Raw genomic sequence first — 23374 nt, 5'->3', positions numbered from 1 at the left:
CCAGAGACTGATATGCATGCTCCAGTAGGAGGGTTCAGATTCCGGAACTAATTATAATAACTCCGTTTTTTTTTTAGAAATAGTAATGAATATGTATTAGTCTAGGAGCATAAAAAATCAGCATCTTGATGTAACGGGTGTGCGACTAGGTGGAGCGGAGACTCCCAGCACACCCAGCGCTGTTTGCTTACCTCTATTCTTTTAATAAATTGTAAACTTCGATTATAATCCTATTTTGGGACTGAACTATTTATAACACAATGATAATGTTGAATTGCTTGGTGCTGCAGCTAGAGCAGCATTGGCAATTTTCGTGCCAGGAGTGGCCTCTGCGGCCACACTTAACAACTTAGAAAAATTGGTATGCTGGGCCAAGAAGCAAGCCCATGCCACGACAGAGATACTTGAGGAGATGTTACCAGATCAAAATAGTCTGCAACATGCGCTCTTACAGGATTCAGCTGCTATTGACTTCTTGCTTTTGGCTCAAGGGCATGAGTGTGAGGACTTTGAGGGAATGTGCTGTTTGAACCTTTCTGATCATAATGAGTCAATTCACAAATCCATTACTTTCCTGAAAGAGCACATGAGAAAGATTCAATATGATATCAATCCTTTCAATTAATGGCTCACTGATTTGTTTGAAACAATGCATAGATGGTTGCTGGGATTAATCAAAGAGGGATTAAGGATTCTGTTTGTTGTGGTGTTAATCATCATTGCGTGTTGTATTGTAATAAATGTGGTTAAAAGGTTACTTGCAAAACTGTTACATTGGGCTTGGTTTGCTCAGAAAAAAAAAAAGGGGAATTGTTGAGGAATTTTTGAAACAGCAAGGAGACCATGACTTGCTGCAGCTGAGCAAACCAAGCTGCCAGGACGACTATGAGAAGTTTCCATGACAATGTTCCCACATTGCCTGAATGAGGAATTAAAAAAATATTGTTGCCAGCAGCTGGCTTCAAGGACGGGATCTACGTGACTGCTAATCACAAGGGGGTTGTTTTCTTGCAGGTGGGGTTGTTTTCTTGCAGTTGTTTGTCTGAGTGCTGTGGGAATAGAAATGTTGTTTTTGCAGAGTTACATTGTTTGGAAGGAGGGAATGTGGTACTGAGATATGCTTACAATGATATGAAAGCTTAGCAGGCGACCTTGTAAAATGCAGACAACCAGACTCCTTAGCACAATTAGGTGAAAATCATGGTGTCAAGTCAAGTCAGATAAGTGAAGAAACATTACCACTTCAAGCAGTAAAAATGTCAAAAGAAAATTGAAATTTAACAGGCCGGCAACTGAAGGCCATGCATTGTTTGTGAAGCATCAGATAGATTGTGAACCTGGATTACCCACTCAGTGGGGAAACAGGGGAGGGTCCTGCCATCAAAAGGTATATAAACTGTGTTTTGGAACTAGTAGATGCGCTGTCTCCTGCTTGTGGGGCGCCCGCCATTGCAATCGCGAATAAATTAGTACTTCACTGAGATCCTCGCCTGAGCCTAAGTTATTGGCTATGGAGTGTTTCTCACAGTGCTTTTGACCAATGTTAAGTTTGCTATAAAAGTCAGGCTATTCAGGTAATAAAGGGAGAGCATGATCTGACCATACTGGCGTCTTTCATGTTTTCAGCCATTCTTCCTGCAACAGGGTTATTATAATTAGTTCCCGGAATCCGAACCCTCCCACTGGTGCATGTGTATCAGTCTCCGGTGGTCCCTCTGGGGGTCTCTTGTGCTGAAGGCTCGTAGTCTTCCTCCCAGGCTTTGTCCTTGTCTTTCTCCTTTGTCCATCTTGGCTGGATATTAGAGACTCCACAAACCAAACCACAAGGTCCAAACCACAAGGTCGATCTCAGCTGTTTTTTGAGACAGGTTCCCCATTTTTGTCAGGAAACATCTTCTGTGAGGGGCCCCAAGACTCCTCATTTTGGTTAATTTGCACAGTAGTAAGCAAAGACACTCAGCAATATCTATTTTAAAGCAATTAATCAAGCCCCCATTCTTCTATCCCTGGCTTTAAGAGAAGGGACCATAAATCTTGCAGCAACAGTTTCCACAGTCAGGACCCTCTCCGGAGCTTTCATTTATCTGTTACAGCTTAATTGGATGTGAACTCAGCCACTTGTAAGCAGCAGGAGCCCGGAACAGGTGTGGTCCTGTGAGCTTCCCTCTGTAAGATGCCTTGCCAGGCCTCCCCATCTCTGCTTTGGCCCTGCTGGGGCTGCTGCTCGTGTGTGCTCAAGGGAAGGGCAGAGATGGGGAGGCCTGGCCCCACCTGAGCTGGCTTTGCTCCTCTAAGCAGCTCCCTCCACCACCGATGAGCTGCTCCTGCTGCAAAGAAATCAGAAGCTCGGGTCCCTTGCTCTAGGTTGTCCTCCCCTCCTGGGATAAAACCCAGGGCTCTTGGTCTGTGCTGTGTTTGTTGTACCTGGAGCCAAGCACTGGCCAAAAATGCCATGCTGGGAGACACTCCATGGGACTGCCTTTCCCAACAGGGTTGGCAGCAGTGGCACAGCATCCCGGGAAGGGCTGAGGCAGGCAGGTAGGTGGGTGGGTACAAGGCGTGTGGAACGGAGCACAGGCAGGCCCCGCGGCAGGAAGAACGGGGCAGATCACCCGCAGAGCAGAAAAAAGGCCTGTGACGGGAGCAGCAAGGAGGAAAATGGGGAGACATTAGGGAGCTCGGGAAAAAGAGAAACGTGGCAGAGTGCAAGAGACACGGGGCGTTCTAGCTGCGCTTCCCACTTCCTCAGGGGCACCAGTCGGGCAAGGGTGGGCACGCAAGGAGAGGCAAAAGCCCCCCCCACACTCCCCCCCGCCTCCATCCGATCCTGGTTGGCTGTAAGCAGGGACCAGAGCCCATTCCGGCGGCCGCCAAGGAGTTAAGGGCTGAACCCGCCTCAGCTCCGCCCTGCCGGTGCCTGCGCCTGCGTTCGGGGCGGCAGAGGCGCAGCGCTGTGTCGTGGCGGGGGTTGGGGTTTTGCCACTGGGCTATGAGCACCACGCACCCCACCGGCTCCTTGTCTCTGTCACTAGCAGCGTTGGGTTAAGCCGGACCGGGTGGCGGCGGAGCTCCCCAAGCGCCGTGCTCCGGGGGGATGTGAACGGCGCTGGGGGTGCTCGGTGGAGCCGATATGGAGTGGGAGAAGCAGCCGCGAAGGCCTGGGCTGGCACTGAGGGGGAAACGGGTCGAGGAAGACGAGGGGGAGGTAGCTGGGCCGTGGCCGGGCTGCGGGAGGCTGCGGCCTTCCTCGTATCAGGCGCTGCGCAGCGCAGTCTCCACCCTGGCGCGCATCGACGATTTCTACTGCGAGAAGATCGGGGCCGGCTTCTTCTCTGAGGTCTTCAAGGTATGCGCCGCCCCCGGGGGCTCGCCGAGGGTCTTTGGGGAGGGGTCCGGGCGTCCCCTGTACTGCCGCGATGGGGTTTAGTGGGGGGGGGGGTCTGGTGGAGGTGCTTGGGGAGCCCGGCAGCCGCCACTGCTGTTGTCCCTCCATCGGAGGGTGGAGGGTAGCGGCAGATCTGTTCTGCACTGGGGTTACCGGGGGAGACAGCCCCTGGGGGATGCCCAGAGCCCGCTGTGGGGTCCAGGTGTGCTGGTGGCAGGAGGTGCAGCCGCTCCAGGGCAATCCTCAGTTAGAGGTACACAGGGAGCTCGCTGAAAGTGAGAGGGGTAGGAGTGGGGTGATAGTGCAGAGCCTACCCGGCTGTCACCCCGCAGCTGCCTTCATGCTACAGCCATCTGATGCTCAGGGTGGATGGGCACAGCCTGCCAGAGCAGGGACGCTTTTCATGTGGTTATGCACAGGTTGGGGTCCTAGCAGTGGCACCCACCTACTGCCGCTGTGTCCCAGCTGAGGGGAAGTGCACGTGCGTGTTGTTTTTGTCCTCAGTGCCATCACTCAGCATGCCGTAAACCACTGGGCAAGTGCTGCCCTTACACTTTGAGCAGCTTCGAGAGCAGCTCTGCCCTGCCAGGACCCCGCTGCTATCACTGGGATCCTGCCTGTTGGAGGAGCAGCATGTGGGGAGGGGGGATCCAGGGTGGGGACGCGGGGGAACACTCATTCATGGTTGCTCCCACGAGGCCATGGCCTCTCCATTGTCTGGGCTCCTGTTATCGATTCCTGGCTGGAAGCATGTGGCGGCACCTGGGAGCAGAGGGATTTAATAATGCCAGGTGTGGATACAGCTCTTTAATAATGGATGCTGCCCTGTCTCTGCTAGGCTAAGGTGTCTCCTTGTTCACCTTCCCTGCTCCCCTGGCTCACCCTCCCCCCCAGGAGCCGCAGTGTGCTCCTTGCGCTCCAGCACTGCTTCCCCCGGTGGGGCTATGCCTGCGGAGGGGCTGGGGCTGGAGCCTAGAGCAGGCAGCAGTGGGAGGCAGGGTCAGGAGGAGGCCAGATGGGGTTATGTGCTGCATGGTGGGTTGAGGCCAAGATCTCAGCAGGATGGTGGAGCAGGCCCAGCCTCTGAGCTTGGGGTTTGGGGCTGGTGAAGCTCGTGAGGAGGATGCAGCTTGTCAGGGCAGCACAGGATCCCCTTTTCTCCCACCTCCCTTGTTCCCACAGCGCTTTCTGTGGCCGTGGGTGCTTGCAGCTCCTTCTTCCATACAGACACCAGGTCCTGACTCATTTCAGTTGTAGTGGTTGGGTGGGTGAAGGGGGGTGAGGAGGGGACCCGAGCCTCCATCCCCATGCCCTGGCACACAGCTGGCCCAGGGGCAGGCAGGGCAGTGGGTGCCAGCACAGCCATCTGTCAGCATTCCCAGGATCACTCCCAGTGCAGCCAGAGCCCGAGCGCATCTCTTGGAGAGGCCGTGTGGAGCAGGCAGGATCACTGACGATACAAAGCTGCCCTTGTCCCTGGGGGCTGCTTCCTGCCAGGCCCTGCACTGTTACAAAGCTGGGCCTGGTTTCTCTCCCCAACAGCTGGTTTTCTTCTCCTTCCCCAGTGTGATTTTGGAGGCACCAGGCCCACCCATTCTCTAGTGTGCGTGGACATTGCAGCAAGCTGTGGGGTGGTTTTACTGTGCTGGGCAGCTAAACCCCACAACTGCTCTCTCACTCCCCCTCCTTTAGATGAGGAGGGGGAGAAGTAAAGCAAAGAACAACTCACGGGTTGAGATAAGGATAATTTAATTAAAGGGAAATAATTATAATAATTAAATAAAGACTACCATGAACTAAACAATTTAACTAAGGGGAAGTAAAAGGGAAAAGGGGAAAAAGGGAGGAAAACAAACAAACAAAATAAATGAAAGCTATATGGAAGTGCAGAGGAAAGAAATTACTCTCTACTTCCCAAAAATGAGCGATGATTGACCACGTCCTTGAAGCAAGGCCTCAACTCACGCAGCCGGTGTTCGAGAGGAGGACCGACGTTTTCCCAAAGAGAGCCCACCCCTCCCCTCTTCTTCCTGTTTCCACCTTTTATTGCTGAGTGTGACACCACATGGTATGGAATATCCCTTTGATTGGTTTAGGTCAGCTGCCCTAGTGATGTTTCTCTCCTCACTTTTTGCCCACCCCCTAGGAGGGTTAGAGAAAGGCCCAATGCTGTGCCACTGCTGCTCAGCAGTAGACACAACACTGGTGTGATAACACTGCTGTTCCAGCTACAAGTACAGAGCACAGCACTGTATGGGCTGCTGCCAGGAAAGTTAACGTTCCAGCCAGACCCAGTACACAAGCTGCTTCTCCATCTCTCTGATAGATGGAGTAGATTGAGTCTGGTGTGTCTGTGTCAGACACTTTTTCCATCCTTTAAACCACTGTTGCATCTCCTTCCCAGATCGCTCGCTTGCTTCTCCACGTGCCATCCACAGCAGGCATGGAGGCTGCAGGCAGCATCCTAGCTTCACACACACACCCCCCCTCCCCCCCGGGGGCTGTGCCTGGACATCACTGTCCTCATGGAGATGCTGGCTCCAGGATGCAGCCCTTTGGCATGCCTAGACCTTGCACAAGGGCTGTGACATGGCACCTGCCTGCCTGTCTCTGTCAGCTTCCCTGCGAACCTTTGAGATTTTCTATTTACTCCTAATGGCATGCTTGCTCTTATCTGGTGCCCTTCATTGATGGACCTTGCCTTGTTTCACAAAGCAGGATGGAGTGGTGTGGCACCGATGGGGGAGGGGCAGGCAGGGAGGAAGCAAATTTGCTGAGGCAGGCCCAGGAGCAGCAATTCAGTTTTTCTTGAATGATCCGCCTTTTCTGCATGATGAGCAGCTTTTCCAGTCCTGCCCAGTAGAAGACCTGTTGCACTACTGGGATACCTGGGAACTTAGGCACAGCTGCTATGGAGTTGTCTGTGGCATTGTGTGTTCCTTTACCTGCCCTCAGCACCTTCCTATGCTGCCCAATGGGGAGCAGGGGTGCAGGATGCTGCCCCTGCGAGACAGCTCTGGGCTGGGACACTGGAGGAGTGCTGGGGGAGGGGGGGGGGGGTACTGAGCCCCTCTGGGGGCTTTGCACTGCGTTTAAATGGGAGTGCCAGCTGTGGGGAGGACCCAGGCCTTCTGTTCACTCTGATTAACATGCTCTTTAAACAAAACTCTGTTTTCTGCTGTTAAAAGGGCCAGTATCCCTTGTGCCCAGGCTGGGGCTGCAGCCAGCCCCATCCCTTCCCCCAGCCCGTGTGGGCGGCACTGGCAGCAGATGGGATGGGGAGCAGGGGCCTGTGGGTCAGGTGAGGTGTCTCCTGCTAGGTGCATGATGCGGGGGCTCCACGGGGTGCTGGGCAGCATCAGCGGAGGGTGAGGGTTGGCTCCCAGGTAGGGATCGGTGGGCTGCTGCCTCCCCCAGTGCCAGGCTGAGCTCAGCTCCGGGGAATGTGCTGGAATTCTTGTGTACAAGGCCAGAGTGTGGAGAGGTGAGGGGGGAACTCATGCTTCCTGGGGAGGCTCTGCTGTCCACTCCCTTCGATGCTGGCATTGGGGGGGGGGGTGGACATGACAGGAAGGGGATGGAAACCCCATCAGCGTGGGCCTGCGTCACCTGAGGCCGTGGCTTGCTATGTCTAGGGGCTGTCACTGCTTCTGGAAGGCATTCAAGGTGCTGGGATGGTTCCAGCCCCTGACGATGCTGGGTGAAGGGGACAGTGCGTGTGGAAAGCCACCTGCCAGGCCAGAGGACCCTCACCCCTTCTCCTGCATGACCAGGGGTGTCCTCCAGCCGTGGAGCAGGCAGGACAGATGGCAGGACAGCTTATGAGCAAGCTCAGGGTGCTAGATGACCCTGTGGGCTTGTGGGTGGGGCTGTGCTGGGACCCTCTGAGCACCAAGGCCAGGCTGCACTGCCGGGGGACTCACTGGGATCCCTGGGAGAGATCCCATGGCGGTGGGGGGGGAGGGGTCCCGGAGCTTCCCTCCTACAGGATCCTCCAGGATTACATTAGACGCCACGTGTTGTGCTCAGGCCTGACCTTGGCTATTGCAATGGGAGGAGGTTTATTAGTGAGGAATTGGGCTGTGGGTGCAACTTAGCCACTTGGAGTGAGCCACCACCCACCAGGGGATGCTCCCCACTGCTGCTGGCCTGGATCCGGCCCTTCCCACAGTGGATGGCAACTGGGGAGTGCCACAGTGCATGCCACTGGACGTTCCAATTGCAGCTGAGTGGCAACCCTGTGTGAGGCAGCATCATGGGACTGAGCCAGGTGTCAGCACCCGGCAGCTGCTAGTGCCAAGCTGGAGTGACCCAGCTGGTCCCGCCAGCCCCATGCCACATGGGAGGGCAGCACTGCCTGCTGGATGAGCTGGCTCTGCATGCATGTGCCAGATGCTGGTGCCCACCACCAGGAGCTCGTGGGGCTGGGGGTGTCAGTGAAACACATCTCATCCCTGGCACATGTCCCTCCTGTCCCTATCTCTGCAGCATGTGCTTGGGGATCCTGTTGTTTTGCAGATGCCCTTTGTGTTTTGCCAGGGGGAGGGGGGCAGGGCGGAGCATGGGGAAGGCCAGGGGCTGGCACAGGCACAGCAGCTTCAACCAGCATTGACTAAAAAGGAGAAGAGTGTTGAGCTGACAGCAGCGCTGAGGAATGCCTGTGCCTCTGTGTGCAGCTCCCCGTGTGCCAGGGGGGCAGCTGCTACCAGGGTCCCATCCCACCCCCTGCACCTGCTCAGGAGGGGATCCCCGGTATTGTCCCCTATCCGGAGCTGGGGCCCCTGTGCTTGTCCCTTGCCCCCCATGCAGGGTGTGGGGGGGCAGGGGTGTCCAGGCTTGACTGCCTTCCCAGCTGCTGTTCCTGGCAGGGGGCCAACTCCTGGTTCATGCGACAGCATTGGGCTGGAGCCAGCTAAATATATGGCTTCGGCCAAGTGCTGTGCCCTGCAGGGCTGATTTGGGCAGGATGCATCCCCTCTGCCCTCACCCCCCACCAGCTGTTTGGGGTCTGGCTGGGCTTGTGATGCTGAGCCAAAAAAGCCAGCCTGTGCTGCACACCTGACTGTGCCCCAGTCCTGTACCTCTGGGGCTGAGCTTTTGGCTTGCAGTAACTGCCAGCATGTCTCTGGGGGTCTGGGCATGTGTTGGTGTTGAAGAATGGCTCAAAGAGCAAGGGCACGGGTCCCTAGAGGAATTGTACAAGCAAGGCAAAGAAAATACAGAGTTTATAGCCATGGAGTAGGCCGGATGAGAAGTACACTTGTGAAATATGCAAGGAGCACTCTGTCCTTGAGAGAGAGATAAACAGGTGGATCTGAGGCCCGGGAAGATAAGGAAGTAGCTTATGCGCTGTAACCGCAAGTAGGAGGAACAGTATTTTTTGCAACGCTTCTAGGCTTAGCCAATAGGATAGTGACCAGTAGGCATAATTATAACTGTTTGTATAAATATATGGATATCTGTGCAATAAAGTTGAAGCTTGTATTACCACTCATATTGAGTTGATCACTTGCTTCCCCGTGCCGAACTCAGCGGGTCCCGCACTCGCATGTTGGGGGGAGCACAAAAAGTGGAGTGCCTCAGGGAGGGTGGGATTGGCTTTGGGGTGCTGTTGGGCTGGGAGAGCCTCCCCCCCAAACTCTGTCAGTCCCTGGGGTGCTCCACGTGTGGGGTACTGAGCCCTCCCTTGTACCCCCCTGAAGGTGCGGCACCGCCAGTCAGGGCAGATCATGGTGCTGAAGATGAACAAGCTGACAAGCAACCGGGGCAACATGCTGCGGGAGGTGCAGCTGATGAACCGCCTCTCGCACCCCAACATACTCAGGTAGGTCCCACTACCTGGAGCCTGGGGGGCTGGACGAGATCCTGGGGCTTGTGTCCTGTCTATCCACCGCCCCCTGGGCCACGTTCAGCCCTTCTCTGTCTTGCAGGTTCATGGGGGTGTGCGTGCACCAGGGGCAGCTACACGCACTGACAGAGGTGAGAGCAGGATGGCAGCCGTGAGTCTGGGGGTTTCCATGGGGACAGGGTGGCTGTGCCATGGGGTGGGAAGAGAGGTGGGGACCCAGCTTTAAGGGATGGAGAGGGGGGGTGCAGTGAGGCAATGGCTGTTCCACCAGTACATCAACGGCGGCAACCTGGAGCAGCTGCTGGACAGCCCTGTGCCCCTTTCCTGGTCCACACGCGTCCAGCTGGCCCTCGACATTGCCCGTGGGCTGCACTACCTGCACTCCAAGGGCATCTTCCACCGTGACCTCACCTCCAAGGTACAGTCCATCCTGCTGCCCTAGCTTCCCCGTACACATTGAGGAGCTGCACAGTGCCCAGGGCATCCCAGGAGTGGCGGCTGGTGAGGTGGGGGCTGGCGGTGTGACAGGGTCCCCCTGTCCCCCCAGAACTGCCTGGTGCGCTGCGAGGCCAACGGCTACACAGCTGTGGTGGGCGACTTCGGCTTGGCGGAGAAGATCCCCACCTACAGGTGCATGGGTGGCATCTGCCTGTCTGTCCCCATCTTTGGAGCAAGGGGTTCCAGCTTGATGGGAGCAGGAGCTGGGGAGGGATGGACTTTTGGGGTCCAGCTAGAAGGGCAGGGATGGGGGCAGTGGGGTGATTCCAATGTGCTGGGGACCCACGGGACAGATGAATACGTCTGGGGATGGGGAAAGGGCATGGTGTGGGTTGCCTGGTGGCAGGGAGTTTAGTCATGGGGTGCATGGAGGACTGCTGGCACAGGAAGGGAGAGGGAGGTTTGGGGGGGATGGGGGCCCCTGACATCCTGCTGTGTCCCCCAGCGAGGGCAGTGAGAAGGAGCCGCTGGCTGTGGTGGGCTCCCCGTACTGGATGGCGCCCGAGGTGCTGCGAGGGGAGATCTACAATGAGAAGGTGATGCTGCATGGGGCCATCTGCAGGGTTTGCAGCCCTGGGGTCAGCTGGGCACACAGGGGCATGGAGGGATGGGAACAGGCATCCCCAGGGTGCTGAGGAGGTGGGGACCCAGTGTCGCTCTGCAGGGAGAGCTCACAGAAGCAGAGGCATGTCACCTTGGGCTGCAGGACCCCCCATGACTCCCCTCTCTCTGCAGGCTGATGTGTTTGCATATGGCATCATCCTGTGTGAGACCATTGCTTGTGTCCCCGCGGACCCTGACTACCTGCCCCGCACCGAGGTGACTCACTGGGACAGAGGGAGCAAGGATGACACGCGGTGGGACCTGGGGACATGTCACCAAACAAGGGGGACCAACATGAGCAGAGCTCCCTGCCTGTGGCAGAGGCTATGGGGAGCTGCCCCACATCTTGGGGTGGGGATACCACATCCCCAATGTCTCCTGGCAGCAAGAGGGATGCTCTCTGCCCATAACCTGTCTTTGGAGCCCAGAATCAGCCCAGAGAGGAGGGTGGGTGCCTTCAGGCAGGGAGCAGGAGGGATCTGTGTCCCAGCACCCTGCAACCTTCCCCCTGCTTGGGTTACCACAGGGTCCCTCCTTCCTTTATGCAACCATGGCGTGTCACCAGAGTGAGGCACCTGGCCTCACTCTTCCCCATCTCCCTGGCACAGGATTTTGGCCTGAATGTCACTGCTTTCCACACCATGGTGGGACTTGACTGCCCAGCGGCCTTCCTCCAGATGGCTTTCTACTGCTGCAGTGTGAGCCCCTGCCGCGGGGATGTCCAAATCCTGGTGTCCCGTCGGGGGTTGCCTTTCCCTGCCTACTGGAGCTGCTTCCAGGTGGTGCACCCCAAGGGCTGGGGGGTGGACTGCAGCCCTCAATGGGGACCCATCCTGCCTGCAGATGGAGCCGACCTCCCGCCCCTCGTTCCTGGAAATCTCACAGTGCCTGGAGGGCATCCTGCAGCACCAGCTAGGCACCGAGGGTTTGGGGGCCCCCCTCTTCAGCGCCAGGGACAGCCTGCCTGTGCCCAGCACAGCACCCATGCTCAACGGTATGTGGGTGTCCTGGGGGCGGGGGGGTGCCCCTTTACCACCCCACCAGCTATTGGGGAGCAGGCTGGGGTAGAAGGCTTGTAGGAAGCAGCCCCACTTCTCACTGCCTGGGCTGCTTCCTGTTTTGCCCCATGGTGCCTGGGCACACCCAGGGTGCCAGTGAGACACACACACTCCTGTGCTCTTGCTCAGGAGTAGCCAGGAGGCCAGCCAGCCATGCCAAGCAGTTGCTACTGCATGAGTTGGGGACGCAGCACCTGCAACTGGACCAGCACCTGTCCTGCAGCTAGTCCGACGTATTCCCCTCCAAATTGCCCACCTTGCTACAGCTGCCTGAGCCCTGTGGCAGGGCCAGGACAAAGGAGACACTACTTCACATCAACCCCTTCTCCCAGCGTGAAGACCTGAAGGGGGGGAAGATCAAGCTTTTTGATATGCCCAGCAAGTCTGTCATCTCGTTCACTTTTGACCTGCCCCCTCCGGCCTCGCTGCAGCTCTGCTCCCCCATGACGCCCGAGCCAGTCGTAGAAGTGCAGTGTGACTTCTTGGTGCCTGCTGCAGCCCTCCACAAGTGCCACTCACTGCCCACCTCCCCTGAGCTGCCCTGCCATGGGGGCCTGGCACTGGGTGTGGAGTCTCCTGCCCAGCCCCCCAGCTCGAAGTGGAGCCGGGAGGATGCTGGGGAGCTGGGAAGTGGGATTTACGCCTCCCCCCCGGTCCCACAGCAGAGGAGCAGATGGACTGCAGCCCCCACAGCCCCAAGCTGCTGTAGGTCTGTGATTTGGCACATGCCGCCAGCAAATTCATCCACGTGACAGCCTCAGGTGCCCAGCCCTGATAAATGGAGCCATGGGCACCCAATGTGCTGCTCATCAACAACAACCATGTGGTGGTCAGCAAGCCACTGGCTGGGGGCAGCAGGTTGAAAAGTGGCTTCTCCCAGCTCAGCATCCCCTGTGCAGCAGCAGCGCTGGAGCAGACGGAACACGTGGCCCTGCTGCCTGGGCATAGCACTGGCACTGTTGGAGCAGGATGAAGTGCTGTACTGCCCCGGCTGCTGCTTGGGGCCTTTCACTTTCACCTCCGTTTTCCACTGGCTTGCGCCCAGCCCTCCCCACTACCAGAACCTCAACTGCTAGGCCAAGAGCCTCCTCTGCTGTGACCACAGCCGCCTCCAGAAAGCCCAGGGGCTGATGCTGGCGGAGCCCAGCCTGAAGCTGCCAGGAGTGCAGTCCTAGTGCTGGAGACCACAGCTGCAGCCAGGTGCTCCTGGGAGCTCCCCTTGTGTGTGGGGTGGCTTTGTGAGCCTGGGGTTTTGTGTCCTGTTCCCCCCTCCAATGAGTCTGTCCTTGCTCACCTGGTGGCCGTGATGGTAATGCTGAGGTGCCTGTTCCAATGGGATTGGCCTTGGGGGGGCTGCAGGCAGCACCCAAGCAGGCTGGCTTTTTGCAGAGGTCCCAGTGGGGCTGGGCTGTAGTGCAATAACAGTGCTGCCCCAGGCGGCAGGGCCCATCCTCTATTCCCAAGAGCTCACCCCTCAGTGGGCTCTTGCAGCCCCCTGGGATGGGGGATAGGGGGGGATGTCCCGCTGCCTCCCCACAAGTGTGGGGAACATTCCTAGTCCCCCACAGGGGCATGCAGAGTGGTGATGTTAGGGGGGTGCAGCACAGCAGGAGGGTGCCACTGCTTGGGTTTCCCTGGGTGTTGAGCCCTCTGGCATGCAGGACACCCTCCTGCCCCAACACCACACCAGGGTTGCGGGGACACATCTGTGTTGCCCCCCACCAGCAGTGAGTACCCCGTGCCCCCCCCCCCAGTGCCTCCTGGGTAGCCAGGGGGACAAGGGGGGATATGCCCAGCAAGGATGGGAGCCAGCTTTCCTCCCTCCTACACAATGCACTGGTGAACGTAAAACTCTTGCGGTTTTTTATTAATGTTAATAATAATTGCTAGTAATATATACCCAGCTTATTTAAAGTGTTCAATAAAGAAGTAATGTCCCAGCGAGCCAGGCTGCCGCATGTGTCTCTTGAATGTACTGAGAAGGGTGGGGAGTCCAGACCCCAAGGGTGACAGGGACTTGGTCTGGCTGTGTCCCCTGGGGACCGTGAGTCAGCTCTGGCTCAGTGCCTCTGAAGTGGCAACCTCAATTGAGGCAGCTTTAGTGAAATTCCAGTTTCTGGTTTGGGATCGTTGGCTTTGTGTCCTGAAGTCTGTGTCGGGGTGGTAAAGGCAGAAGCAAACAGCAGACAGGCCGTCTCTATTTGCTACAAAGTAGGTTCAGCCAGTGGACAAGACAGAGGAGTGGTGGACCTCCAAAACACCTGCCTTTAACAGCCCTGTGCTATTCAAGCAAAGTGGTTTACATACTAATTAATCAGTATTGAGACAGAGAACAAGATAAAGGACGTTGATTCCGTAGGTCTTAGCTAGCACAATTGTATGTTAACAACCCCAAAGATAAGGGAGTAAAAGACTATGCATAGATAATGGAACCAGCAAGAACTGAACCAAGTGTATATGGGAGTTTGGGCTACAGGAGTACCTGGGAGAGTACCTGAAAAAAAAAAAATTGGTTTAAAGGAAAATGCTCTCAAGGTATGAGAAATGGAATATTCACTAAAGGTAGAAGACAGAAGGGGAATGGAAGGAATAATTAATAACTTTCTTAAATATGGGCTATTAGTAGAATGTGAGTCAGAATATAGTACTCCATATAGGCCCAGTTAGAAAGATAGATGGAACCTATCGTACAGTCTAGGACTTAAGAGCCATCAATAGGATCACAAAAGATTTATACCCTGTAGTAGCCAACCCCTATAACCTTTTGACAAAATTAGAAAACAGTCAAGTTTGGTTCACGGTACTAGATTGAAAGGATGCCTTTTTCTGCCTGCCCGTGGTGACTGAAAGCCAGAAACATTTTGCTGAGGCGATCGGCTCCGGGGCAGACGTGTTCTGCAGCGGAGCAGGGGACCGAGGCGGGCAGGGCTTTTTGTCCGGCATCGAGGCCACTCGGGGGAGCCGCCGGGACCCGGCAGTCCTCGCGAGGGAGGCTGACGAGGCGCGGGCGGAGCCAGCAACGCCCCCTCCCAGGCTGTTTAAAAGTTGCCCCTAGGGAGCGTGACCGACCAGGAGCGCGGCAAACAGGACAGGCAAACAGGGCGTGGCACGTCGAAGGGCGTGGCACGGCAGTTGGTGCGGCAGTTGGCGTGGGCAGGGCGAGCGGGGGGCCCATCGTCACTCTGTTGCAGCTGCCTCTCCCTTCGGTGCTTGTAACCTGCTCGCGTAGAACCTGACCATGGTATCAACCAGGCAGAAAAACGTGGCCTCCGCATCTCGTGCGGCATCTCCAGCCACGGTCACCAGTGTGGCTACTCAGACGGAGGGCTCGGGGAAACACGCAGCGGTCCAGGTCCTGGGCTGCAGAGTGTGCCCCAGCCTTCTGTCGGTCTCCGACAGCAGTGGTGGGTATGCCTGCGGGAGGTGTGCCCAGGTTGAAGAACTGCTCAGCCAGGTAGCGGAGCTCCGGGAGGAGGTGAACAGGCTCAGGAGCATCAGGGAATCAGAGAGGGAAATTGACTGGTGGAGGTGCACTCTACCCTCTCTGAGGCAGGCTCACGAGCCTGCCACAGCACAGGCGTCTCCTGTTATGCAGAAGACGGAGGTTCCCTCCTCCTGCCAGGCAGCAGGAGGAGACCTAGATCAAGGGGGGGAATGGAGGCAGGTGCCTATTTGGGGTGGTAGGCGAGCCCTCTCTCTGCCCACCTCACCTTCTCATCTACCCTTAAATAATCGATATGAAGGACTTGAACAAGACAATCTGAATGACAAAGTAGATAAAAACCCGTCCCAGTTGGAGGGGGCGCCTAAGACAAGGCGACCTACACATCGCATTGCCACATCATCCTTCAAAAAAGAAAGAAGGGCTATTGTTATGGGAGGTTCCCTTCTGAAAGGGACAGAGGGACCGATATGCCGACCGGACCCAACCCGCAGAGAAGTCTGTTGCCTCCCTGGGGCTCGGGTGAGAGACTTTGCCAAGAAAGTCAAGCGCCTGGTACGGCCCACTGACTACTACCTGCTACTGGTCTTTCAGGCTGGTAGCGATGAAGTAGCAACGAGAAGTCCGAAGGCGATCAAAAGAGACTTTAGGGATTTGGGGTGACTACTTAGAGGATCAGGGGCGCAGGTTGTGTTTGCCTCTGTCCTTCCGATAGGGGGGATCGAAGCTGAAAGGCGTGCTGTTCACATAAACTCGTGGCTTCGAGACTGGTGTGACCGGCAGAATTTTGGGTTCTTTGATCACGGGAAGGTCTATGCTACACCGGGCCTGATGGCACCGGATGGGATGCGCCTCTCTCGGAGAGGGGTAAGGATCTTTGGTCAGGAGTTGGCAGGGCTGATAGATAGGGCTTTAAACTAGAGTCGAAGGGGGAAGGGGCTAAAACCAGGCACGCCGGTGAAGACCTAAGGGATGGTACGCTAGAATCAGAGGGGCTGTGTGCCAGTGAGGTCCTTCGGTCAGATCCACAAGGTGCTGAGTGTAAGGAGACGCACCTGAAGTGCTTCTACACGAATGCACACAGTATGAGGAATAAAATGGATGAGCTAGAAGTCCTGGCCCAGTCCCGCAACTACGACATCATCGGCATAAGCAAAACCTGGTGGGATGAGTCCTGTGACTGGGGTGTTGCGATAGATGGTTACAGGCTCTTCAGGAGGGACAGGCAGGGTAGGCGAGGTGGTGGGGTGGCGATGTATGTGAAGCAGGGGCTGGACTGTGTGGAACTTCAGGTCGGCAATGGCAAAGTTGAGAGCCTCTGAGTAATGATCAAGGGACGAACGAATAAAGGGGATGTCGTTGTGGGAGTCTATTACAGACCGCCTGGCCAGGACGATAGCGCTGATAAATTATTCTTTACAGAACTAAGAGATGCCTCGAGATTAACTCCCCTTGTCCTTATGGGGGACTTCAACTTGCCAGACGTTAACTGGGAGTGCCACACGGCTGACACGAGCAAGTCCAGAACGTTCATGAAGCACCTAGATGATAACTTCTTGGTGCAGGTGCTAACGGAGCCAACTAGGAAAGGTGCCCTCCTAGATCTGTTGCTAGAAAACAGAGAGGGTCTGGTGGGAGATGTGGTGATTGGTGGCTGCCTCGGTCATAGCGACCATGAAGTGGTTGAGTTCAAAATTTACAGTGACAGAAGGAAAAGTGCCACCAAAACCTCATCCCTAGATATGGGGAAAGCGGACTTCAGGCTGCTCAGGGAACTAGTCAGCAAGGTCCCCTGGGAAACTGCTCTTGAAGGCCTCGATGTCCACCAGTGCTGGTCATTCTTTAAGCGATGCCTCCTAGAAGCACAAGATAAGGCAATTCCTAAATATCGCAAGTCAGGCAGGCGGGGCAGGAGGCCGGCGTGGCCGACCAGGAACATTCTAATGGAGATTAGGCGGAAACAGAGAGTGTTTCGCTACTGGAAGGAGGGCCAGGTGTCATGGAAAGAATACAGGGATGCTGTTCGTGTTTGTAGGGAGAAAGTTCCTGTGGCCAAAGCACACCTAGAGTTGAAGCTGGCTGTGTCTGTGAGAGAAAATAAAAAGGTTTTTTTTAGATATGTGAATGGAAAAAGGAGAACTAAAGAATACATAGGGCCGCTCCTTGATAGGGAAGGTCTCCTCACAGACAATGACATAGGCAAAGCAGAGACGCTTAACGCCTTCTTTGCCTCTGTCTTCAGTGCCGATGATGGGCTTCGGGACCCAGGGTGTCCTGAGCTGGAGGACCGGGACGGTGGGGATGACAAACTCCCAACCGACCCTGAACGTGTGCGGGATTTGCTACTCCACCTGGATCCCTACAAGTCCATGGGTCCGGATGGGATTCATCCCTGGGTGCTGAAAGAGCTGGCGGACGTCATCGCGGAACCTCTCTCAATTATTTTTCAACGATCCTGGGAATTTGGAGAGGTCCCGGTAGACTGGAAGCTGGCAAATGTTGTGCCAATTTTCAAGAAGGGTCAGAAAGAAGACCCTAGCAATTACAGGCCTGTCAGTCTCACGTCAGTGCCTGGTAAAATCATGGAGAAGTTGGTTCTCAGACTTATTGAGGCGCACCTGGGGGACAAAGCAGTCATTGGTCCCAGCCAGCATGGGTTTGTGAAGGGTAGGTCCTGCCTAACTAACCTGATTTCCTTTTATGATAAGATCACCCGTATGGTGGACCAAGGGAAACCAGCTGATGTGATTTTTTTTGGACTTCAGCAAGGCTTTTGACACGGTTTCCCATAGGATCCTACTGGACAAAATGTCCACCATACAGCTAAATAAAAACATCATACGATGGGTGAGCAATTGGCTAACGGGCAGGGCCCAAAGGGTTATGGTAAATGGGGCTGCGTCAGGCTGGCGGGCGGTCACCAGTGGGGTCCCTCAAGGCTCCATTTTAGGGCCAGTACTTTTCAATATTTTTATAAACGATCTGGATGTAGGAATAGAAGGTATTTTGAGCAAGTTTGCTGATGACACCAAACTTGGAGGAGTTGTGGACTCGAATAAGGGTGGAAAGGACTTGCAGAGGGATCTGGATAGGTTGGAGAGCTGGGCAATCACCAACCGCATGAAGTTCAATAAGAGCAAGTGCCGGGTCCTGCACCTGGGACGGGGAAACCCTGGCTGCACGTACAGACTGGGCGATGAGACGCTGGAGAGCAGCCTAGAAGAGAGGGATCTGGGGGTCGTGGTAGACAGCAAGTTGAATATGAGCCAGCAGTGTGCCCTGGCAGCCAGGAGGGCCAACCGTGTCCTGGGGTGCATCAAGCACGGCATCGCTAGTAGGTCAAGGGAGGTGATTGTCCCGCTCTACTCTGCGCTGGTGCGGCCTCACCTCGAGTACTGTGTGCAGTTCTGGGCACCACAGTATAAAAAGGACATGAAACTGTTGGAAAGTGTCCAGAGGAGGGCTACGAAGATGGTGAAAGGCCTGGAGGGGAAGACGTACGAAGAACGGCTGAGGTCACTGGGCCTGTTCAGCCTGGAGAAGAGGAGGCTGAGGGGAGACCTCATCACAGTCTACAACTTCCTCGTAAGGGGGTGTCGAGAGGCAGGAGACCTTTTCTCCATTAACACCAGTGACAGGACCCGCGGGAACGGGGTTAAGCTGAGGCAGGGGAAATTTAGGCTTGACATCAGGAGGGGGTTCTTCACAGAGAGGGTGGTTGCACACTGGAACAGGCTCCCCAGGGAAGTGGTCACTGCACTGAGCCTGTCTGAATTTAAGAAGAGATTGGACTGTGCACTTAGTCACATGGTCTGAACTTTTGGGTAGACCTGTGCGGTGTCAAGAGTTGGACTTGATGATCCTTAAGGGTCCCTTCCAACTCAGGATATTCTATGATTCTATGAACTCTTTGCCTTTGAATGGGAAAATCCTAATAGAGGATGGAAAACTCAGCTTGCTTGGACAGTGTTACCACAGGGGTTCAAGAATAGCCCCACCATATTCGGGAACCAACTAGCCTATAATCTTGAACTTTGGAAAACCCCTTCAGGAAAAAGGGACACTGCTGCAATACGTAGATCACCTGTTGATAGCTACTGAAGAAAAAAAGGAACGTGTATAATGGACTATTAGTTTACTAAATTTTTTTGGCACTAATACTGTGAACCCAGCCTCTTTCCTTAAGTAACAGTTTCCAGATCACCCATTTGTGATTGCATCAAGACCATGGAAACGGTCTCCAGCCGTCCAGACTTAAAGGATATACCCCTAGAAGATGAGGAGGATTGTTATATATATGTCAGCAGCTTCATCTGCCAGGGAGTTCACTTAAGGCAGAAATCATCGCCTTGATAACAGCTCTTGAGCTGGCAAAAGGGAAAGGAATTAACATTTGGACAGATTCGAAATATGCCTTTGGTGTGGTGCATGCACACGGGGCAGTTTGGAAGGGGAGAGGACTCTTATCATCCTCGATATGATAAGAGTCATATCTGGGCAGGGTGGCAGCCTGCACAGCTCAGAACCACGAGCTGCAGAAGAAGGTGCAGCTCCTGCAGAAGCAGAACATGCGAGTTTTCTTTGGATGTGGCAGGAGATGTGGTGGGTAAGGTTGTTCCTCTGCTTGGGATTGTGGTCTGTCACTGGCTGCAAAAGGGAAGGAGGGGTGCGCAGCTTGTGGATCAACTGCTGTGCTAACCTGCTGTGCCTGCTCTCCTTCAGGTCTCTGCTTGAGCAGCTGCACAAACTGCAGGCTTTGGTGAAACAGTCCACCACCAAAATGACCACATTGAGCACCTGCGTCATGGTGAGTAGCTTCAGCTCCAGTGTTTGGGAAGGGGCCTCGGCTGTCCCCATAAGTTTGGGAGACAGGTGTTTATTGCAGCCAGTAATGCCTTTTCATATCCTTTTGCTGCGAGCTCTGCTGATCTTGTTTCCAGGTCCTGGTTCTGTCCTGCCTCATTCTCTCGCCCAGTTTCTACTCATTTGGGAGCAGAGGGCTGCATCCAGAGCTTGGAGGTGAGTGCCCAGGGGGCTGAGCATGGTTCCAGGGAAAGTGCTGCCCTCCAGGGTAGAGCACTTCCCACAGAGCCCAAATTCTCAGACACTTCCAACCCAAGAGCCCCTCACCTATGATGAGCATATGGTTTGTCTTCCCTTTCTCAGTCCAGTTCCAGACCCTTCCCCAGCCCCGTTGCAGAGACCTTCCCAAGGTTAGGGGTGATATCAGAACTGCCCAGATCTGCTGTCACTTGGAGTGCAGGCTGTGCTTGAGCTTGGCTGCTGTGAAGCATCCTCACCCCACCTCCCTGGGAGGAGGCAGCCCTGATTGAACAGTTTGTTCTCCTCTCACGGGCTTGGTGGTGGCCTGTGCTTAGTAGGATAACAAGAGGTTGATGGATCCTGCTCTTGAGTTGGGAATGATGAGGCAGCTCTCCCTCTTACAGCGCTATTGCAGCAGATTCGTGAGTTCCTGAACCAGGCTTGGCAGACAGCACACAGCAGGCAAGAGGAAGCTGTGCTGGAGAGGCTCAGCCCCGAGCCTGAGGACACCTCACTGTTGGGCAGCCTCAGTCAGTCACAGGAAGAGGGGCAGAGTCCACCCAAGCCTGATTCAACAGCAACTCATCCTCTGACCCTCCTGCAACAGCAGGCTCCGAGCTGAGCCATCCCCAGCTGCAGGAGCAGCGCTCCTGGAGTGACCCCTTGCACTCTGAGGTGCTGGTGCCATGGAAAGCCAAGAGTCAGGAGTGGGTGGAGCGTGCTGCCACTGTTGTCATCCAGCAGCACCATGCTGATGAGATGTGACCATCACCTCCTGCTTGCTGCCTACCAGGGTGAGGCAGGGCACCCTGTCAGGGAGAGACAAGCAGAACTGTGTCAACAGAGAATCTGTCAAAGCAAATGCTTTTAAATAATCTCCTGATTGCTGGCAGCTCAGGGTTTACCAGAGAAGAATCATTTTACAGGTGATCTATTCCTACACCCTGCTTTGTATATCTGTAACAGGAGCCTGCCTGAGATGGGGTGGAAAGCTCTGGGAGCTTTGTTGCCTTCCTCCTGGGCTGGGGAAGGGCTGTGGTATGGAGAGTGAAGGCAGCTGGGCCTGAGATGCCAATACCTGATCTGACTGGAGGCAGGTGGTGCAGAATGCTGCTGTTCATCTCCATCTGGGCAGGAAAGAAGCAGAACAGGCTCAGTCCTGCCCTTCTTACTGTGTCTGGTAGCCACAAGCACTTCTTCCTTGTCTCTCCCCAGTAATTCTGCAGTGCTGTCTGGTGTTTGGGTGTGAGATGGCAAGCTGGATAGTGACCTTCAGTGACAGGCAGTGGTCCTGCCCTTGCGACAGCCCCTATGCTTCCCCTGTTTCTGGTAGCTGTTGAGCCATGGGCTCGCTGCTGGCCTGGGTAGAGAAGGTGTTGGGGATTCCCAAGCTGTGTGAGCCAGTTCCCTTCACAGGGGCTGAGCCTTTCTTCTTTCACAGCCCAAAGCCAGACTTCTGCCCCTTGGGGAGAAGGAGCAAGGCTACTAAGGGGGAGCAGACCCAAGAGCTGTGAAGCCTCTTGCTCTTCTGAAGACTTTCCTGTCTGCAGGCTGGGTCTGGAGCTGTGCCAAGCTTTGCAGTGAGGCAGTCAGCTGGCTCTAGCTGCTCTGTGGGGTGCAGCAGCTGCTCTGTGAGCTGGAGCTTGGTGTCCTTCCTGCAGTACAGCCCGGTGGTACCTGCTGAGCACCTCTCCTTGCCCTACTTCAGATCTAAGCTGGTGAGGATGTTTCATTGTTAATGAAGTGGAAATAAAATATGCTGTCTGTGTAACTGTGCCCTCCATGGTCTTTTCAGTCTGGGATTGGGCTGACCAGGTGAGGCTGGGCAAGGGGCTGGGAGTATCACAGAAGTACCCCCAAGTGCAGGAGCCCCACTTCCAGTCTAGCAGAGGCTGGGGATGTGTGAACACCCTGGAAACAGTTTGGGACAAACAGGTGTTGCCAGTACACATCAATGACACCCGTGTATGGGGAGTGGCGGCAGCAGGCCCATAGCACCATGCCATGCACAGTGGCACTTAGCACAGCAGAACTAAGTAACTTCCCTTGGAGGAAGTGCAAGGAGCTGTTGTCTGCTCCCACTTCTGCTTTTGTAACAAGAAACTGCACAATTGCAGGAAGTGGAGCAAAGCTGGAGTGGTGTAATAGCCCCCATCCCCTCAGCCAGGGGGCCCAGGGCTGACCCTGCCAATGGGAAGGCAATGGTTGCTAAATGAAGGCTGTGTGCTGAGCTCAGTTGGGATCACTGGATCCATGGAGGCACCAGCAGCTCCTGAGCTCAGGCTGTAGAGCCCAGCATGAGGTTTGGGGTGCGGGAACCCAGAGAGGCAGGCAGCACCATGCTTATGGCAGAAAAGCACAGGAAAAGGTGCTTGTGTAGATGGACAGGAAGTAAAATTGTTTGCTGCATCTCTGTTTGCAGAGGAGAAAAAGTGGAAGAGTGCAGCTCATGCGTGGACTGTGCCTTGGGACAGGTGACAGCATGTTTCTGCCTCTAGGATGAGGTGACCCTGGGAAGGCAGCCACTGCTCCTTCCCCAGGGACCTTCTGTGGTGCCAGCTTGGTCTAGGAGCTCCGGCCTTGCTTTTGGTTTTGTATCTTTATTGATGATCTGGATGAGGGGATTGAGTGCACCCTCAGTAAGCATGCAGATGACACCAAGTTGGGGGGGAAGTGTCTATCTGTCGCAGGATAAGTAGGCTCTGCAGGAGGATCTGGATAGGCTGGATGGATGGGCTGAGGCCAACTGCATGAAGTTTAACAAGGCCAAGTGCCGGGTCCTGCACCTGGGGCACAACAACCCCAAGCAGTGCTACAGGCTGGGAGATGAGTGGTTGGAAAGCTGCCTGGTGGAGAAGGACCTGGGAGTATTGGTTGATAGTCGGCTGAATATGAGCCAGCAGTGTGCTCAGGTGGCCAAGAAGGCCAACAGCATTCTGGCTTGGATAAGAAGCAGTGTGGCCAGCAGGTCTAGGGAAGTGATTGTCCTCCTGTACTCGGCTCTGGTGAGGCCGCACCTCGAGTACTGTGTTCAGTTTTTGGCCCCTCGCTACAAGAAGGACATCGAGGTGCTTAAGAGAGTCCAGAGAAGGGCGACGAAGCTGGTGAGGGGTCTGGAGAACAAGTCTTATGAGGAGCAGCTGAGGGAGCTGGGCTTGTTCAGCCTGGAGAAGAGGAGGCTCAGGGGCGACCTTATTGCTCTCTACAGGTACCTGAAAGGAGGCTGTAGCGAGGTGGGGGTTGGTCTGTTCTCCCACATGCCCAGTGATAGGATGAGGGGGGGAGGTCTAAGGTTGCTCCAGGGGAGTTTTAGGTTGGATGTTAGGAAGAACTTCTTTACTGAAAGGGTTGTGAGGCATTGGAACAGGCTGCCCAGGGAAGTGGTTGAGTCACCATCCCTGGAAGTCTTTAAAAGACGTTTAGATGTAGAGCTTAGGGATATGGTTTAGTGGAGGACTGGTTAGTGTTAGGTCAGAGGTTGGACTCGATGGTCTTGG

General features: G+C 55.3%; 1 protein-coding gene and 1 pseudogene across 2 annotated transcripts; both read left to right on the top strand.

The window, feature by feature from the left end:
* The first annotated feature begins 3109 nt into the window (after window positions 1–3109).
* LOC311426304 (dual specificity testis-specific protein kinase 1-like) lies at window positions 3110–13326 on the top strand (annotated as a pseudogene). Its single transcript, XR_014698949.1, has 10 exons — window positions 3110–3346; window positions 9088–9209; window positions 9316–9364; window positions 9505–9651; window positions 9781–9863; window positions 10177–10267; window positions 10467–10550; window positions 10943–11032; window positions 11178–11328; window positions 11522–13326. The product of XR_014698949.1 is annotated as a dual specificity testis-specific protein kinase 1-like (transcript).
* LOC311426498 (uncharacterized protein) lies at window positions 12910–21648 on the top strand (the record flags this gene model as incomplete). The annotated part of the gene is given in 6 exon segments (XM_084502862.1): window positions 12910–12931; window positions 19320–19440; window positions 19557–19641; window positions 19775–19853; window positions 20282–20451; window positions 20454–21648. Coding segments are annotated over 6 exon segments (666 nt in total). The 3' UTR covers window positions 20643–21648.
* Window positions 21649–23374: the final 1726 nt, after the last annotated feature.

This window comes from Aythya ferina, assembly GCF_964211825.1.
Source record: "Aythya ferina genome assembly, chromosome: W".
NCBI classification, from domain to species: domain Eukaryota; kingdom Metazoa; phylum Chordata; class Aves; order Anseriformes; family Anatidae; genus Aythya; species Aythya ferina.
The sequence above is the reverse complement of the archived record's forward strand: the minus strand, read 5'-3'. Positions and strand labels throughout refer to the sequence as shown.